At 45.1% G+C, this 20682-nt stretch overlaps 1 protein-coding gene across 5 annotated transcripts in view; it reads right to left on the bottom strand.

The window, feature by feature from the left end:
* The window catches only part of fbrsl1 (fibrosin-like 1), a 1050133-nt gene that overhangs the window by 45852 nt on the left and 983599 nt on the right, over positions 1-20682 (bottom strand). For 3 of the 5 annotated variants that reach the window (XM_061985900.2, XM_061985897.2, XM_061985901.2), the window contains exons 8-10: positions 17551-17962; positions 12076-12332; positions 4521-4753 (exon numbers count right to left, since the gene is read on the bottom strand). In XM_061985900.2, coding sequence (XP_061841884.2) covers positions 4521-4753; positions 12076-12332; positions 17551-17962 — 902 coding nt within the window. Of the gene's footprint in view, positions 1-4520; positions 4754-4930; positions 5092-12075; positions 12333-17550; positions 17963-20682 lie in introns of all 5 variants that reach the window. The other 2 variants (XM_061985899.2, XM_061985898.2) reach the window with 2 other exon arrangements.

The following is a 20682-nucleotide window of genomic DNA, read 5'->3' as shown; positions in this document are numbered from 1 at the left end:
TATACATGTGACAGATCAGCATCATTCATTCATTAATCCTGCTTCTCTGAGCATGCATTTGGAGAACAGAACAAGACCGCGACTAACAGGATGGGGGTCAGGAAAAACAAGTCGAATAAAAAGACAACAGTAGATGACAATGGAAGGAAAACAAGTGAGGAGTGATCTCATGTTGCATCATGAGAGTCAAGATTGTATGCGACTGTGTGGTGCCGCCATGTCACAATGAAACTAAACCTGATATGACCATGTTCTGTTGACTCTTGAGCATTCTCACTACTTTATCTGAGACCATGCCAGAGCTTTGATTTCTAAGCTACAGGATGGGGGCAATTTAAAAAGTTTGGGCCCTAATGGGACCGGCAGCTCTTAATCAGAGGTCGGGCGATGATGGATGACATCTATTAAGACTCACGCCAACAGAGAAAAATTGTGATTCTCGCCTGACTTGCTGCACGTTGGAAATGACGAACGATTAGTCATGTACTTTTTTTCCCCCCTCGGGTACTAATCTGGGAAATGCAGATAATTGGCCCTAACCCCCACAAAGGGCTTTGAAAAATGGCTATTTTGGCAAGACACAGGTATTTGGTCTCTCATCTGCAATGATTGCGTCCTATGAACTTTGGAGGTCCTCGACTTTTTGAACAGGCAAATGACATTAAACATCATCTCTGCATCGTGTACTACCTTTAAGGTGATTTCCTGACCAAATAATGTGAATAAGGTAGGTTGTGAGTTCCAACCCCCGGCCGAGTCGTACCAAAGACTATAAAAATGGGACCCGCTTGGCACTCAGCATCAAGGGTTGGAATTGGGGGTTAAATCACCAAAAATGATTCCAGGGCGCGGCCACCGCTGCTGCCCACTGCTCCCCTCACCTCCCAGGGGGTGAACAAGGGTGATGGGTCAAATGCAGAGGACAAATTTCACCACACCTAGTGTGTGTGTGACAATCATTGGTACTTTAACTTTAAATGAGTGTGTGTATCCATTTTCTACCGCTTATTCCCTTTGGGGTCGCGGGGGGCGCTGGAGCCTATCTCAGCTACAATCGGGCGGAAGGCGGGGTACACCCTGGACAAGTCGCCACCTCATCGCAGTATCGCATAGCGGTAGAAAATGGATGGATGGATGAGTGTGTGTATTAGGTCAGGGACGTGGCAGCCAGTGTATTTGACTGAGTCTAATACACTTCATAATAATCCATCCATCCATTTTCTACCGCTTGTCCCTTTCAGGGTTGTGGGGGCTACAGTTAGGGGACGGCGTGGCGAAGTTGGGAGAGTGACCGTGCCAGCAATCTGAGGGTTCCCGGTTCAATCCCCCACCTTCTACCATCCTAGTCACCTCCCTTGTGTCCTTGAGCAAGACACTTCACCCTTTGCTCCTGATGGCTGCTGGTTAGCGCCTTGCATGGCAAGCTCCCGCCATCAGTGTGTGAATGTGTGTGTGAATGGGTAAATGTGGAAGTAGTGTCAAAGCGCTTTGAGTACCTTAAAGGTATAAAAGCGCTATACAAGTACAACCCATTTATCATTTATTTACTGACACCTCGTGGCGATATCCAAATACTACGCTTGATTTGTTTGGGCACTTCCGGGTTGACGATGTCAGTTCCGTTCATGAGACAATTGAGAAGTAGACATGTTGTGTTAGCTATTACAAGTCTTAGAAAAAGATAAGTCTGTAACCGCTTGTCCCTTTTTGGGGTCACGGGGGGTGCTGGAGCCTATCTCAGCTGCCACCTCATCGCAGCAAGTACAACCCATTTACTTAATAATAATATTAATACATTTTCTACATAATCAGTACTTTTGGTTCGTACAAAGTGGGGACATTTTGGATCCTTTGATGGTAAAGAAACACAAGGGGGAGTCGATTGAGGAGGAGATTTGGAGGAGTGGCAAGGGAAATGACTAGATTTTATTTTATTTTATTTTTTTTTACTTATCCTCACACTTCACCCTTGCTCCTGATGGGTGGTGGTAAGCGCCTTGCATGGCAGCTCCCGCCATCAGTGTGTGAATGGGTGAATGTGGAAATAGTGTCAAAGCGCTTTGAGTTCCTTGAAAAAGGTAGAAAAGCGCTATACAAGTAAAACCAATTTACTTAATAATAATATTAATACATTTTCTACATAATCAGTACTTTTTGTGGGGAAGTATTCGTACAAAGTGGGGACTTTTTGGATCATTTGAGGGTAAATAAACACAGGAGGGGAGTGGATTGAGGAGGAGATTTGGACAAGTGGCAAGGGAAATGACTAGATTTTATTTTATTTAATTTTTTTTACTTATCCTCACACTTCACCCTTGCTCCTGATGGGTGGTGGTAAGCGCCTTGCATGGCAGCTCCCGCCATCAGTGTGTGAATGAGTGAATGTGGAAATAGTGTCAAAGCGCTTTGAGTTCCTTTATACAAGTAAAACCAATTTACTTAATAATAATATTAATACATTTTCTACATAATCAGTACTTTTTGTGGGGACGTGTTCGTAGAAAAAGGGGACATTTTGGATCATTTGATGGTAAAGAAACACAGGAGGGGAGTCGATTGAGGAGGAGATTTGGACGGGTGGCAAGGGAAATGACTAGATTTTATTTTATTTTTATTTTTTTTACTTATCCTCACTTCACTGTACCTACTCAGTGGCCTAGTGGTTAGAGTGTCCGTCCTGAGATCGGTAGGTTGGGAGTTCAAATCCCGGCCGAGTCATACCAAAGACTATAAAAATGGGACCCATTACCTCCCTGCTTGGCACTCAGCATCAAGGGTTGGAATTGGGGGTTAAATCACCAAAATGATTCCCGGGCGCGGCCACCGCTGCTGCCCACTGCTCCCCTCACCTCCCAGGGGGTGATCAAGGGTGATGGGTCAAATGCAGAGAATAATCTCGCCACACCTAGTGTGTGTGTGACAATCATTGGTACTTTAACTTTTAACTTTAGGAGGTAGGCCTACAGTCCGGACCACAGGTGCGACCTGTTCAGCAGCAGCAGGAGGAGGAGGAGGTTGACTGACTGTGGCAGGACACACCTAGTGTGTGTGTGACAATCATTGGTACTTTAACTTTAACTTTAACTTCACCCTTGCTCCTGATGGGTGGTGGTAAGCGCCTTGCATGGCAGCTCCCGCCATCAGTGTGTGAATGGGTGAATGTGGAAATACGTGTCAAAGCGCTTTGAGTTCCTTGAAAAAGGTAGAAAAGCGCTATACAAGAATAACCAATTTACTTAATAATAATATTAATACATTTTCTACATAATCAGTACTTTTTGTGGGGAAGTATTCGTACAAAGTGGGGACATTTTGGATCCTTTGAGGGTAAATAAACACAGGAGGGGAGTGGATTGAGGAGGAGATTTGGACGAGTGGCAAGGGAAATGACTAGATTTTATTTTATTTAATTTTTTTTTTACTTATCCTCACTTCACCCTTGCTCCTGATGGGTGGTGGTAAGCGCCTTGCATGGCAGCTCCCGCCATCAGTGTGTGAATGGGTGAATGTGGAAATAGTGTCAAAGCGCTTTGAGTTTCTTTATACAAGTATAACCAATTTACTTAATAATAATATTAATACATTTTCTACATAATCAGTACTTTTTGTGGGGACGTGTTCGTAGAAAAAGGGGACATTTTGGATAATTTGAGGGTAAATAAACACAGGGGGGAGTAGATTGAGGAGGAGATTTGGACGAGTGGCAAGGGAAATGACTAGATTTTATTTTATTTTTATTTTTTTTTACTTATCCTCACTTCACTGTACCTACTCAGTGGCCTAGTGGTTAGAGTGTCCGTCCTGAGATCGGTAGGTTGGGAGTTCAAATCCCGGCCGAGTCATACCAAAGACTATAAAAATGGGACCCATTACCTCCCTGCTTGGCACTCAGCATCAAGGGTTGGAATTGGGGGTTAAATCACCAAAATGATTCCCGGGCGCAGCCACCGCTGCTGCCCACTGCTCCCCTCACCTCCCAGGGGGTGATCAAGGGTGATGGGTCAAATGCAGAGAATAATTTCGCCACACCTAGTGTGTGTGTGACAATCATTGGTACTTTAACTTTTAACTTTAGGAGGTAGGCCTACAGTCCGGACCACAGGTGCGACCTGTTCAGCAGCAGCAGGAGGAGGAGGAGGAGGTTGACTGACTGTGGCAGGACACACCTAGTGTGTGTGTGACAATCATTGGTACTTTAACTTTAACTTTAACTTCACCCTTGCTCCTGATGGGTGGTGGTAAGCGCCTTGCATGGCAGCTCCCGCCATCAGTGTGTGAATGGGTGAATGTGGAAATAGTGTCAAAGCGCTTTGAGTTCCTTGAAAAAGGTAGAAAAGCGCTATACAAGTATAACCAAATTACTTAATAATAATATTAATACATTTTCTACATAATCAGAACTTTTTGTGGGGACATTTTGGATAATTTGAGGGTAAAGAAACACAGGGGAGATTTGGACGAGTGGCAAGGGAAACGACTAGATTTTATTTTATTCTATTTTTTTTTTTACTTATCCTCACATTTCTGGCCTGGGTACGCACCACGGGAGGTGCGGTGGGCGGGGGCAGACCGGCGGGGAAGGGCGTAAAGGTGTGCTGGTGGGTGTGTCGGTGCTGGTGCATGTGCTGGTGTTGGTGAAACTCAGCCCTCGGGAGCGACACGGGGGCCAGCGGCGAGGCGGGCGGCCCCCGGCCCCGCTCTGAACTCTGAACCAGGAAACGGTTGTTCAGCTCCTGCCTTAGGAGGTCATGCTCTGCAAGAAAGGAGAGCGAGGAAAACAAAAACAAAAAACAAAACCAAAAAAAAAAAAGGAAAGAAAAAAGAGGGTTGGGAGAGGGAAAGTGGAAAGGTGGAAACACAAGAAAGAAAAAAAGAGGCACGGACGCCCAGTCAGTCTTCAACAAGGGTAGAAGGGAAAGAAAATAGTCACCTGGCATTCTCTGTTTCTCCAGCTCATGCTGTGAGGGTTTTCTACGTGGGGACTCATAGGTGGCGGCAAGAGAGTTGCCTGTGACAATGTGCCAATCAGAATCCCCGAATGAGGCTGGCAATACATGATTGGTTGGTTGAATGATATCAACAGACTGGTATCTAAAGACAGGAGAGAACCAAGAGTCATCCCAGCAGAAAACACACACACACACGTGCCTTTCATTAGAATGCATGGTGAGGCGTATTTTGGAGGAAAAAGCATCGTTGCTGGAGACGGCTTGTTTTCTTCTTCTTGCTTTTGATGTAAAACTTCTAAAGGATATAGTAACAAGCCACCAATTATAGGCAATAATAAACATTGCTGGTTGCTGGGGAGTCATTAGATTGCGTTCTTCAATTCTGCTCGCCTCCAGCTTTGATGTTTGTCCATTTTTCTTAGTTACTGCTACTATCACTTTTTACCAGTAATCTATAGAAATACTTTTTTAGAAATATACATAATCTACATGTCTAACATGGAGTGAGAACAACTTACCTTTTTTCTGGATGTGTGTGTGTGTTAAGTAGGGGTGTAACGGTACGTGTACCGTATTTTCCGCACCATTAGCCGCACCTAAAAACCACAAATTTACTCAAAAGCTGACAGTGCGGCTTTTAACCCGGTGCGCTTTATATATGGATAAATATTAAGATTCATTTTCATAAAGTTTCGGTCTCGCAACTTCGGTAAACAGCCGCCATCTTTTTTCCCGGTAGAGCAGGAAGCGCTTCTTCTTCTACGCAAGCAACCGCCAAGGTAAGCACCCGCCCCCATAGAACAGGAAGCGCTTCTTCTTGTACTGTAAGCAACCACCCGCCCCCGGAAGAAGAAGAAGAAGCGCGCGGTGCATGCTGGGATATGTGACGTTTCATTTCCATTTGTGTGTTTATGCAAAGACCCCAAAATGGCTCCTATTAAGTGTGTTGTCTGTCTAATTATAAATAATGCAGACGAGGCGTGTTAACTGAGTTCTCAACGTTTACTCACAGCGTGCTCATAACCACATTCTAACTGCCAGCATACAACAACGCTTCTCAGGGCTACCGCGCATGCTCGTAACTATCGTTGCATGCTGGGTAGTGTAGTTGTTATATTTGCTAGCTCATAACATCACAGTAAGAGACACGCTTACGCGCTTAATTCAATACTCGCCGTCATTCCGGGTGGATTGACAAAAGACCTCCAGCCGCTAGATATTGGTGTCAACAGGGCATTCGAAGCTAGACTGCTAACTGCGTGGGAACAATGGATGACAGAAGGCGAACACACCTTCACTAAGACAGGGAGACAGCGCCAGACGACGCCAACATCTGCCAGTGGATCGTAAATGCCTGGGCAGATATTTCGGTCACAACTGTGGTCCGAGCTTTCCGGAAGGCAGGATTCACAGAACTGCTGGATAACAGTGACACTGACTCCGATGACTTCGATGAGACGGAACCGGCCATTTTGGATCTCACATTTGCCCAACTTTTCACTTCGGACACCGAAGACGAAGGATTTACGAATGAAGAATAACTTCAGAAAGTGAGCGCTATGTTTATTTTGTGTGTTGTGACATTAACGTTCGAGCAACATTATGTTGCTATTGCTCTGCACTATTTTGAATTTTACTATGTTTGTGATTGCACATTTGCGTACATTTTGGGAGTGAACAGAGTTGTTAGAACGCTGGTTTTTAATATATTATTAAAGTTTGACTGACCTATCTGACTGTTTTTTTGACATTCCCTTTTGCGCAGCGTAGGCGCGGCTTATAGTCCGGGGCGGCTTATTGGTGGACAAAGTTATGAAATATGCCATTCATTGAAGGTGCGGCTAATAATCCGGTGCGCCTTATAGTGCGGAAAATACGGTATTTGTATTGAACCATTTCGGTGTACCGAACAAGTTTCCACACGGACATAATGAGTAGTCGCTACCGCTTCCTTCTGCCTCTGTCAGAACTCTACACAGCACCCAGCATTGTCCCACCCACACAACCATCTGATTGGTTACAAACAGAGCGGTAACAGCCAATCAGCAGTGCGTATTCAGTGCTTAGCGTTTAGCAGGTAATCATCAGGCAGCGGACTCTCCCCAAATGATAATAAACACCTCCCAGTCAACTACTAGTAACATCACTATGAGCCCGTTGACCTTCTAGAAATATAAACGGCAGCTCAGCTCGCTCGCAGTCCTGGCTTGAGGTGAAGGCTAATTCGCTTTTAGCGTAACGTTAGCTCATTTTGCGGTGTGTGTGTGTGTTACGGACAGCAAAGCCCTGTCTGTCTGTTATTTCACTTGACCTTTTTCTGTGTTGATTGAGCTGTGTTGAATCAGGACATTATGTTAAATGAAGAGTTTCTGTCTCTGATAGTTGATATAATAATGTAAGTGCATCATTAAGCCTACATGAACTCCATGGTGTTCAGGGATGAATAGTCTCTCCTATTGCTATTGTACCATTTTTTCAGCTATAGTTACATTAATCATTAGTAATGGAGTAGCCTAGTTTTGAATGGCAGGGTCCCTGCTATCACATGTTGATAAAAATATAACATTTACATAATAAATCAACTAATGCTGTAATAAATTAAGCATGATGAGTTGACTTGAAACTGTTTTAATGTTGCACTTTTTATATGTAGAAGAAAAGTTTTGTCATTTTATTTAATCTGAGCAACAACTTGAGGCAGTTTAGTGTTGATTAACGTGGGCAGAATTATTATAGTGTTCCCAATGTTAAAATGATAAAGCCATTGTATACAAATTTGGTAAATAAATAACCAAAATATTTATATTTTGTTGTTTTCTTACTGTACCGAAAATGAACCGAACCGCGACCTCTAAACCGAGGTACGTACCGAACCGAAATTTTTGTGTACCGTTACACCCCTGGTATTAAATAAATCTGGCTGATACTACTTACTAGAGTTTTATTTTTCATTCGTTTATTTCGGGTTTTGTAAGACTTCTGACTAGATATTATTGGCCGATAAATGCTTTAAAATGTAATATCGGAAATGATCGGTATCGGTTCAGAAAGGATAAAAATTGATGACTTTTTAAAACGCCGCTCGGTTGTAGGGAGAAGTACAGAGCGCCAATAAACCTTAAATCACATAATATCCACGGCTTTTCACACACACAAGTGAATGTGTCAACAGCCATACAGGTCACACTGAGGGTGGCCGTATAAACAACTTTAACACTGTTACAAATATGCGCCACACTGTGAACCCATACCAAACAAGAATGACAAACACATTTCGGGAGAACATCCGCACCGTAACACAACATAAACACAACAGAACAAATACCCAGAAACCCTTGCAGCACTAACTCTTCCGGGACGCTACAATATACACCCCCCGCTACACCCTACCTCCCCGCTTGGGCCGGCACGCAAAAGCAATGCCTTTAAGGTTTATTGGTGCTCTGTACTTCTCCCTACGTCCGTGTACACAGCGGCGTTTTAAAAAGTCATACATTTTACTTTTTGAAACCGAGACCGATAATTTCCGATATTACATTTTAAAGCATTTATCGGCCGATAATATTGGCAGTCCGATAATATCGGACATCTCTAGTAACCAGTCATCTCAAAATGTGCAGAATCCATCTAAACATGGCAATTGTGAGGTACATTTAAACTTTTCTGTAATCAGTGCAATATTAAAAGATAAATACATGCATTATCAGAAACATACTAATTAATATCTTCGTATGGGATCAAGGCAAAACTTCCCCACAAAGTGACACTTATGTGACAAATGATTGTGACTACTAAACACCAGCAATGCTGCCACTCCAGTTGTGGTGTCGGGTTGGAGCGTGAAACTGGGAATGTTTGATTATGTCCTTATCTAATTTGTGTATTGTGTATGTCATCTTTATTAGCGACTAACATGACCGACAAAGTAAATATGTTTAAAAATACAAATGAACTCTCTTCAGTTGCTTCTTTTTGTGATTTTTTTTTAAGTCACAATCAAGACAAAGCCACTATCGTTGTGAAGAGGATACCCGCATTTCTGCTTAGTCTCCAAAAGTGTCTAATAAAAGTCATTAGATTTATTGCTTGTCGCTCTTTAAAAAACAACGACAACAAAACAGTACCTGGACAAGACTGAACTCTCGCTAAATATAGCGAAGTTGGCAACTTACCGTATTTTCCGCACTATTAGCCGCACCTAAAAACCACAGATTTACTCAAAAGCTGACAGTGCGGCTTATAACCCGGTGCGCTTTATATATGGATTAATATTAAGATTCATTTTCATAAAGTTTAGGTCTCGCAACTACGGTAAACAGCCGCCATCTTTTTTCCCGGTAGAAGAGGAAGCGCTTCTTCTTCTACGCAAGCAACCGCCAAGGTAAGCACCCGCCCCCATAGAACAGGAAGCGCTTCTTCTTCTACTGTAAGCAACCACCCGCCCGCGTAGAAGAAGAAGAAGCGCGCGGATATTACGTTTCATTTCCTTTGTGTGTTTACATCTGTAAAGACCACAAAATGGCTCCTACTAAGCGACAGGTTTCCGGTTCATGAAAAGACGCAATCTCTCCATCCGCACACGGACTACTATTTCACAGCAACTGCCTAAAGACTTTCAAGAAAAGCTGGCTACTTTCCGTGCATATTGTAAAAACAAGATAGCTGAAAAAAAGATCCGGCCAGAGAACATTATCAACATGGACGAGGTTCCACTGACTTTTGATATTCCTGTGAACCGCACTGTGGATACAACGGGAGCACGTACGGTGAATATTCGCACCACAGGGAATGAGAAGTCATCCTTCACTGTGGTTCTAGCTTGCCATGCTAATGGCCAGAAACTTCCACCCATGGTGATATTCAAAAGGAAGACCTTGCCAAAAGAGACCTTTCCAGCCGGCGTCATCATAAAAGCTAACTCGAAGGGATGGATGGATGAAGAAAAGATGAGCGAGTGGTTAAGGTAAGTTTAAGTTTACGCGAAGAGGCCGGGTGGCTTTTTTCACGCAGCTCCGTCCATGTTGATATACGACTCCATGCGCGCCCACATCACGCTGGTTTTTAATATATTATTAAAGTTTGACTGACCTATCTGACTGTTTTTTTGACATTCCTTTAGCGCAGTTAGATGCGGCTTACAACACGGGGCGGCTTATAGGTGGACAAAGTTTTGAAATATGCCGTTCATTGAAGGCGCGGCTTATAACCCAGGGCGCCTTATGGTGCGGAAAATACGGTACTCAGTTCAGTGCATAGGAAGTGTGTTAAAGGCCTACTGAAAGCCACTACTACCGACCACGCAGTCTGATAGTTTATATATCAATGATGAAATCTTAACATTGCAACACATGCCAATACTAAAGTGCAATTTTAAATTTTGCGCAAAATATCCTGCTGAAAACGTCTCGGTATGATGACGTCAGCGCGTGACGTCACGGATTGTAGAGGACATTTTGGGACAGCATGGTGGCCAGCTTTTAAGTCGTCTGTTTTCATCGCAAAATTCCACAGTATTCTGGACATCTGTGTTGGTGAATCTTTTGCAATTTGTTCAATGAACAATGGAGACAGCAAAAGAAGAAAGCTGTAGGTGGGAAGCGGTGTATTGCGGCCGACTGCAGCAACACAAACACAGCCGGTGTTTCATTGTTTACATTGCCGGAAGATGACAGTCAAGCTTTTACCATTGGCCTGTGGAGAACTGGGACAACAGAGACTCTTACCAGGAGGACTTTGAGTTGGATGCGCAGACGCGGTACCGTGAGTACTGTCGGAGGCAGATATTTACATATATCCGAATTTAAGTTGTACTTCTTCCATTTCTTCTCTTGATGCTCTGTCAGCAAGTATACTGTGTGTTGCCCTTGAGTTCTTTGGAATGTGTTGTGACTAGCATTTTGTTATGGCTAGGGAGGGGGAAGGAAAGAGAGGTTTTTGGCATTGGGAAGACAGACCATTTTGGGGGGGGGCGCAAGAGAATGTTCTATGGTTAGACTGGTCTCAATCAAAAATGTATATTGGCAAAGCTTTGAGAATATACAACAAAATACCTATTCTGTCTCTGGTGGTTTTTCAACTCAGCTTTAAGTGTCGGAAAGAACTTGGGAGCGAATTGTGACTTGAATTCCCTGGGAGGAACAACTGGTCCAAAACGCAACAGTACGCATGCGGCTGCGGCTTCCAAACATTTGATCGCTTGCCCGTACGTGCGTGCCGCTATGTGCATGTCACGTACGTAACTTTGGGGAAATATATGTGCTGTATGAACTTTGGGGAAGGTGAACGGTACTTTTGGGCTGTGGGATTGAGTGTGTTGTGCAGGTGTTTGAGTTGTATTGGCGGGTTATATGGATGGTGTTTGTTATGCGGGATTAATTTGTGGCATATTAAATATAAGCCTGGTTGTGTTGTGGCTAATAGAGTATATATATGTCTTGTGTTTATTTACTGTTTTAGTCATTCCCAGCTGAATATCAGGTCCCACCCGCCTCTCACAGCATCTTCCCTATCTGAATCGCTCCCACTGCCCTCTAGTCCTTCACTCTCACTTTCCCCATCCACGAATCTTTCATCCTAGCTCAAATTAATGGGGAAATCGTCGCTTTCTCGGTCCGAATCGCTCTCGCTGCTGGTGGCCATGATTGTAAACAATGTGCGGATGTGAGGAGCTCCACAACCTGTGACGTCACGCTACTCGTCTGCTACTTCCGGTACAGGCAAGGCTTTTTTATCAGCGACCAAAAGTTGCGAACTTTATCGTCGATGTTCTCTACAGCAAAAATATGGTAATATCGTGAAATGATCAAGTATGACACATAGAATGGACCTGCTATCCCCGTTATTAAATAAGAAAATCGCATTTCAGTAGGCCTTTAAAGCAGGGTAACAATGGAACTGAAACAACAGGCTATATTCACAGTCCAATTTTTATGTGTTTATGAGCAAAAGGTAGTGCGAAATTAGTTCATAGCAGCCCAAATTTATCTGCGGCATCACCACTAATAGTTACATTTCGGGAAACACTGCACTAGTGCAAATAATAAAGTGATACTAGTAGTGCTTAGAATAATGCGAGTGGGCAACTCTGAAACTACACTTTTGTCTGTGGGGGTGTTGGCTGCATTACCTGGGTAGGGGGTACCCGCAGGGTGCCCCGGGACCACTAAGCTGTTGGTAGGTAAGGTCGGCGGTGGAGGCAGAGTCGCCGGGGTTGCAAACATGGCCGAATGGCGATGTGCCGGGCTCCGTAGGGAGGAATAGTGCGAGGTAGAGAGGTTGGCTATGGACAGAGGCAAGGCGGGGGCTGAGGATGGCAGCCCACTGAGTGGGTGGTGTGGAGATGGTCCGAGGTGATGTTTAGGAAGAAGTGGACTGCTTCGGTGGCTGAAGACAAAAGATAAAAAAATAGAACAATTATTTAACTGTACATTTTTTTAGTTAGTTTAGTTTGAAGGGACAATGCACAGAAACATTAAGCACAAAGACAGATATGTTCTGTACCAGATTATAGCTAAATAGCTCATTTCCTTCTGCGGTCCATGGTCATGCTATAAAATTATGAAAATAAAATCATACTATAGCATGTAATCAAATTAAGAAAAGTCATAAAATGCCCTTTCATGGACACATACTTAATATACAATACAACCACACCTCATTTACATCATCACACAAAGACTGTCATGACTTGATCTTGGGTGTTTGCTTTTCCGGGATGCAACGGAAAGTTGGCACGGGCGAGACGGGAATGAAGGTACATGATTTATTTATTATATAAAAAAAAGTGCAAACGAAAAGCGCGCACAGTGGCGGAGAATAAACTATGAAACCAAAAGACTATAGCAAAAAGTACAAACGAAAAACACGCACAATGGCGGAGAACAAACTCTGAAACCAAAAAGACTATAAACATGGAACAAAAACTTACTTGGCTTGGACAAAAATAGTTGCATGAAGACTGGACAAGGAAAGAAGTGTCAGGCATGGACAGAGCATAAATGTGGTGAGGTCGTCAGAAAGACAAACTGAAAAACACTGAACTTAAATACTACAGACATGATTAACGAAAACAGGTGCGTGACTCAAGACGTGAAACAGGTGCGTGACGTGACAGGTGAAAACTAATGGGTTGCTATGGTGACAATCAAGAGTGCACAATGAGTCCAAACGTGGAACAGGTGAAACTAATGGGGTAATCATGGAAACAAGACAAGGGAGTGAAAAGACAGAAACTAAAGAGTCCTATAACTAAACAAAACATGATTACACAGACATGACAAAGACAATACATGCTCTTGTTCACATCTGTCATCATTTGTAAAAACAACCATGATTTTAACAGACACACCTCACAATTGACAACAAAAATGCTCTCATGGATAAATATAATACACAGGAAGTTGATGTGTCAATCATAGTGGCCACCTTATTGACCGTGTGAGCAGCTTTGATTGCTCCAAAGCCACTTTTTAACTTCAATTGTGAGTGAAGAGTCATCTGTTAGACTTTTCAGGTTTGTTGTGAGGTCGTTCCATTCCTTTATGGCTTTATATGAAAATGCTGATTGTGCAAAAGAGGTTTTACATCTGGGTACGCTACACTGCCCCCCTGGTGGAGGCTCGTGTGTTTCTAGTTATCACAGCAGATGCAAACTGGACAAAGTGCTTAAGTGGCGCTGGTGCAGTGTTAATTAGGATTCGATGGGCCATTTGTATTGATGCTAATCTTTGAATGTTAGCTAAATTCTTCCGCTTATCCGAGGTCGGGTCGCGGGGGAAGCAGCCTAAGCAGGGAAGCCCAGACTTTTTTCTCCCCAGCCACTTGGTCTAGGCGTTCCCAGGCCAGCCGGGAGACATAGTCTACCCAACGTGTCCTGGGTCTTCCCCGTGGCCTCCTACCGGTCGGACGTGCCCGAAACATCTCCCTCGGGAGGCGTTCGGGTGGCATCCTGACCAGATGCCCGAACCACCTCATCTGGCTCCTCTCCATGTGGAGGAGCAGCGGCTTTACTTTGAGCTCCCCCCGGATGACAGAGCTTCTCACCCTATCTCTAAGGGAGAGCCCCGCCGCCGGGCGGAGGAAACTCATTTTGGCCGCTTGTACCCGTGATCTTGTCCTTTCGGTCATAACCCAAAGCTCATGACCATAGGTGAGGATGGGAACGTAGATCGACCGGTAAATTGAGAGCTTTGCCTTCCGGCTCAGCTCCTTCTTCACCACAACGGATCGATACAGCGTCCGCATTACTGAAGACGCCGCACCGGTCGATCGTGAATTCAACAATCTATATTTTTGGAGAACTAAACAGTGACTCTGCAGCATCGCGTGGACATCGGGGGCGGTACCTCTGGATTGGCAGACCGGGGTGGTGGTTCCTCTCTTTAAGAAGGGGAACCGGAGGGTGTGTTCTAACTATCGTGGGATCACACTCCTCAGCCTTCCCGGTAAGGTCTATTCAGGTGTACTGGAGAGGAGGCTACGCCGGATAGTCGAACCTCGGATTCAGGAGGAATAGTGTGGTTTTCGTCCTGGTCGTGGAACTGTGGACCAGCTCTATACTCTCGGCAGGGTCCTTGAGGGTGCATGGGAGTTTGCCCAACCAGTCTACATGTGTTTTGTGGACTTGGAGAAGGCATTCGACCGTGTCCCTCGGGAAGTCCTGTGGGGAGTGCTCAGAGAGTATGGGGTATCGGACTGTCTGATTTTGGCGGTCCGCTCCCTGTATGATCAGTGTCAGAGCTTGGTCCGCATTGCCGGCAGTAAGTCGGACACGTTTCCAGTGAGGGTTGGACTCCGCCAAGGCTGCCCTTTGTCACCGATTCTGTTCATAACTTTTATGGACAGAATTTCTAGGCGCAGTCAAGGCGTTGAGGGGATCTGGTTTGGTGGCTGCAGGATTAGGTTTCTGCTTTTTGCAGATGATGTGGTCCTGATGGCTTCATCTGGCCAGGATCTTCAGCTCTCGCTGGATCGGTTCGCAGCCGAGTGTGAAGCGACTGGGATGAGAATCAGCACCTCCAAGTCCGAGTCCATGGTTCTCGCCCGGAAAAGGGTGGAATGCCATCTTCGGGTTGGGGAGGAGACCCTGCCCCAAGTGGAGGAGTTCAAGTACCTCGGAGTCTTGTTCACGAGTGAGGGAAGAGTGGATCGTGAGATCGACAGGCGGATCGGTGCGGCATCTTCAGTAATGCGGACGCTGTATCGATCCGTTGTGGTGAAGAAGGAGCTGAGCCGGAAGGCAAAGCTCTCAATTTACCGGTCGATCTACGTTCCCATCCTCACCTATGGTCATGAGCTTTGGGTTATGACCGAAAGGACAAGATCACGGGTACAAGCGGCCGAAATGAGTTTCCTACGCCGGGTGGCAGGGCTCTCCCTTAGAGATAGGGTGAGAAGCTCTGTCATCCAAGGGGAGCTCAAAGTAAAGCCGCTGCTCCTCCACATCGAGAGGAGCCAGATGAGGTGGTTCGGGCATCTGGTCAGGGTGCCACCCGATCGCCTCCCTCGGGAAGTGTTTAGGGCACGTCCGACCGGTAGGAGGCCACGGGGAAGACCCGGGACACGTTGGGAAGACTATGTCTCCCGGCTGGCCTGGGAACGCCTCGGGATCCCCCGGGAGGAGATGGACGAAGTGGCTGGGGAGAGGGAAGTCTGGGCTTCCCTGCTTAGGCTGCTGCCCCCGCGACCCGACCTCGGATAAGCGGAAGAAGATGGATGGATGGATGGATAAACAGTGATGGTGGTGTGGTGGTTTTCGGTCCATGATTTTGAGCGATTGTTTGTGCAAAGTTTCCAATGGCCTCAGTGTCATTTTGCTTGCCTGCGACCAACATGTTATACAATAATAAAAACGAGACATAATCATTGCATCAAAATATAAATATATATAATAATATTATCGGACATCTCCAGTTGTAAATTGATATTGCAATATTTTTTTTTTACTGATAAATCACATGCGTTCAATTCGATAGCCCTAGCATGTACGCCTTCATCCTGGAAATGTGTTCAGTGCAGCAGATTTAACCCTCGGCTCTGACACTGTAAGAATGACCGCATAGGAAAGACTCTTTCGGAGGTGAGGGAAGAATCTGGAGGGAAATGGTTAAATGAAAAACAGTAAATCTTACAAGGGTGGCGGGAAATCAATTTCTCCATGAAGAGAGTCAATGCCGTGTTGTGAATGATTTTACAGTATTTGTCACATTGACTGAATTAAATCAGATTGGAAACGGTTACGGTTCGTCACGTTACTCTTAGCGCTCACATAGACAACAACAAATAGATTATGGCTGCTTCTGGTCTGTATTCCACTAATCTACGGTCTTGTGTTCAGCTTTATTTATGTTGACTTTGGACTAGCGACTGCACAAGATCAAGGCCGCGGAACAGAGACACACTGCAGGCTTACACACAAACATGCATCCAAAAAGATATACGCCACACATACACCCCCCAAACCCCCCAACCCAACGCCCTCGACGCAAATCCCATAGGGGTGATGCAAGGATGGTCAGCGCCTGAGAGCTGCGGCCTACCACCATGACCCCGCACTCCCTTCCCTCTGTTGCTAGATATCTGTAGATGTACGTTGTAATATGTATATGTGCTTTGCTATGGACGTTGTTTTCTCACTCCAGACTGGGCCCCCTTAGGAGCCCAGTCTAGATTATATTTTTTTTACTCATCCTTCCCCAGCGTTTTACCTTTTCCCCCATCTTTTACGGGGCGCCTTGTGGCGACCCATAAGTGTTCCTGTTCTGTAACCCTGTACACCAGTGGTCCCCAACCTTTTTGTAGCTGCGGACCGGTCAACGCTTGAAAATTTGTCCCACGGACCGGGGGGTGGATGGGGGGGTTATGGTATTTTTTAATTTATTTTTTTTTGGCATAAAGAAAAATACAATCATGTGTGCTTACGGACTGTATCCCTGCAGACTGTATTGATCTATATTGATATACAATGTATATATTGTGTTTTTTATGTTGATTTAATTTAAAAAAATAAACTAAAATAAATAAATAAATTCTTGTGCGGCCCGGTACCAATCGGTCCACGGACCGGTACCGGGCCGTGGCCCGGTGATTGGGGACCACTGCTGTACACTGTTTGTTTGTCTAATCTTGAACGGGTTTGTGCTGAAAACAAAGTTTTGTTGTACTTATGCAATGACAATAAAGACCTATCTATCTATCTATCTATTGGACTAGCGACTGCACAAGATCAAGGCCGCGGAACAGAGACACACTGCAGGCTTACACACAAACATGCATCCAAAGAAATATACGCCACACATACCCCCCGCCCTCCCCCCCAACCCAACGCCCTTGACGCAAATCCCATAGGGGTGATGAAAGGATGGTCAGCGCCTGAGAGCTGCGGCCCACCACCATGACCCCGCACTCCCTTCCCTCTGTTGCTAGATATCTCGAGATGTACGGTACCAATCGGTCCAAGGATCGGTACCGGGCCGTGGACCGGTGGTTGGGGATATAAAGACCTATCTATCTATCTATCTATCTATCTATCTATCTATCTATCTATCTATCTATCTATCTGTCTGTCTATTTATGACCAATCTGCACCTGAGTAACAACCTACCTGAGATCGTGTAGGCCGTACTGCAGAGGGTGGTGCACCTGGTGGCTGATGATGGGCCGGGCGTGGTGCTGAGGGGGCGGATGAACACAGGCTTCTTGCAGTGAGTGCAGGTGAGGAGAGAAGAGGTGGGGCGGCGTCCTCAGCAGGGAAGGGGAAGGGACAGGGGGCGGAGCTTGTAGCTCTCTCTTGACGCCGAGAGGAGGCGGGGTCGGGAGGAAAGATCGAGGAGGCTCCGGCGGCGCCGCTGCGGCAGCGGGGGCTGGGGAGCCCGTCGGCGCCGAGGCTGGGGTGGGGCTGGGCAGCGGAGGCGCGAATGGCACCTCGCTCTTGTTCCGCTCTTGGCTGCGGTGGAGCACGGACACTTTGGCTGAACCAGCAGTCTTAGACTCGGGATTCTCATTCGCTTGCACACCTGAGGAGACAAGAGACCGCCAGTGTGAGAAAAACATTCATCAAATATTGGTGGAACTATGCATTATTTGGGCTCACAATATCAAAAACGTGTTTGATTGCATCATTTAAACTGTTCTCATAAAATTGGCATTGTGTAGTTTGTAGGGATGACGTTCGAAAACGGTTCTCCCGATTGTTCGATAAGAAAAGAACCCATTCCATGGATTCGAATCCCTTTTTGAGAAACGGTTCCCGTTATCGAAGCCACTATAGTAGAGAAAAAGATTTGGTTCTTTATTCGAATCCCTGGGAACAAATCCCGCGTCACAGGAAATGCCCTGTGGCACGTCACAGGAAATGTCCTGTGGCACGTCAAAGGAAATGACGTAGCTCAGTCATTCGGCGGCAGATACAGAATCAGCAACAACAATGGACATGGTAAAAAACGCTCCAAGGCATGGCTTCACTTTACTAAGAAATACGAGGAGGAAACGGCTATCTGCAATTATTGCCAGCGGTACAACAAACATGTCGAAACATGTTCAGGCCGTAACATAACCTGAAGGTTAGAGAAAGGTGTCGTGGAGAAGCAGTGACAGAGATGACGAAGCACGCCTCTCTTCCTCTGCTTCAACCTGCAGTCCCAGTGATAGTGCCGGTGAGTAACTAACGTTAACTGTTGCCAGTTCATATCCCTATCTGCTCACTTGTAGCCTTTAGGTTACAAAAACGTTACCTCTTACATCAACCAGGACTGCGGTAATGTTAGCTAGACTAACGTTACCTACGCATAGTCGGTGGCTAACGGTAACGTTAACGTTAGCCTTTTTTTGTATGTGTCTGGTAACGTTAACGGTATCTCAGTAGAAGCATTTAAGTCCCATCTTAAAACTCAATTGTATACTCTAGTCTTTAAATAGACCCCCTTTTTAGACCAGTTGATCTGCCGTTTCTTTTCTTTTCTCCTCTGGCCCCCTCTCCCTTTTGGAGGGGGAGACACACAGGTCCGGTGGCAATGGATGAAGTGCTGGCTGTCCAGAGTCGGGACCCGGGGTGGACCACTCGCCTGTGCATCGGTTGGGGACATCTCTGCACTGCTGACCTGTCTCCGCTCGGGATGGTCTCCTGCTGGCCCCACTATGGACTGGACTCTCACACTATTATGTTAGATCCACTATGGACTGGACTCTCTCACTATTATGTTAGATCCACTATGGACTGGACTCTCACTATTATGTTATATCCACTATGGACTGGACTCTCACTATTATGTTAGATCCACTATGGACTGGACTCTCACTATTATGTTAGATCCACTATGGACTGGACTCTCACTATTATATTAGATCCACTATGGACTGGACTCTCACTATTATGTTAGATCCACTATGGACTGGACTCACACTATTATGTTCGATCCACTATGGACTGGACTCTCACTATTATGTTACCGGTAGATCCATTATGGACTGGACTCTCACTATTATGTTAGATCCACTATAGACTGGACTCTCACTATTATGTTAGATCCACTATGGACTGGACTCTCACTATTATGTTAGATCCACTATGGACTGAACTCTCACTATTATGTTAGATCCACTATGGACTGGACTCTCACTATTATGTTTGATCCACTATGGACTGGACTCTCACTATTATGTTAAATCCACTATGGACTGGACTCTCACACTATTATGTTAGATCCACTATGGACTGGACTCTCACTATTATGTTAGACCCACTATGAACTGGACTCTCACTATTATGTTAGATCCACTATGGACTGGACTCTCACTAATATGTTAGGTCCACTATGGACTGGACTCTCACTATTATGTTAGATCCACTATGGACTGGACTCTCACTATTATGTTGGATCCACTATGAACTGGACTCTCACTAATATGTTAGATCCACTATGGACTGGACTCTCACTATTATGTTAGATCCACTATGGACTGGACTCTCACTAATATGTTAGGTCCACTATCGACTGGACTCTCACTATTATGTTAGATCCACTATGGACTGGACTCTCACACTATTATGTTAGATCCACTATGGACTGGACTCTCACTATTATGTTAGATCCACTATGGACTGGACTCTCACTATTATGTTAGATCCACTATGGACTGGACTCTCACTATTATGTTAGATCCACAATGGACTGGACTCTCACTAATATGTTAGATCCACTATGGACTGGACTCTCACTATTATGTTAGATCCACTATGGACTGGACTCTCACTATTATGTTAGATCCACTATGGACTGGACTCTCACTAATATGTTAGATCCACTATGGACTGGACTCTCACTATTATGTTAGATCCACTAGGGACTGGACTGTCACTATTATGTTAGATCCACTATGGACTGGACTCTCACACTACTATGTTAGATCCACTATAGACTGGACTCTCACTATTATGTTATATCCACTATGGACTGGACTCTCACTATTATGTTAGATCCACTATGGACTGGACTCTCACTATTCTGTTAGATCCACTATGGACTGGACTCTCACTATTATGTTAGCTCCACAATGGACTGGACTCTCACTAATATGTTAGATTCACTATGGACTGGACTCTCACTATTATGTTAGATCCACTAGGGACTGGACTCTCACTATTATGTTAGATCCACTATGGACTGGACTCTCACACTATTATGTTAGATCCACTATGGACTGGACTCTCACTATTATGTTAGATCCACTAGGGACT

This window comes from Nerophis lumbriciformis, linkage group LG12, assembly GCF_033978685.3.
Source record: "Nerophis lumbriciformis linkage group LG12, RoL_Nlum_v2.1, whole genome shotgun sequence".
In the NCBI taxonomy this organism is placed as follows: domain Eukaryota; kingdom Metazoa; phylum Chordata; class Actinopteri; order Syngnathiformes; family Syngnathidae; genus Nerophis; species Nerophis lumbriciformis.
This window is presented reverse-complemented; position numbering and strand designations above follow the sequence as displayed.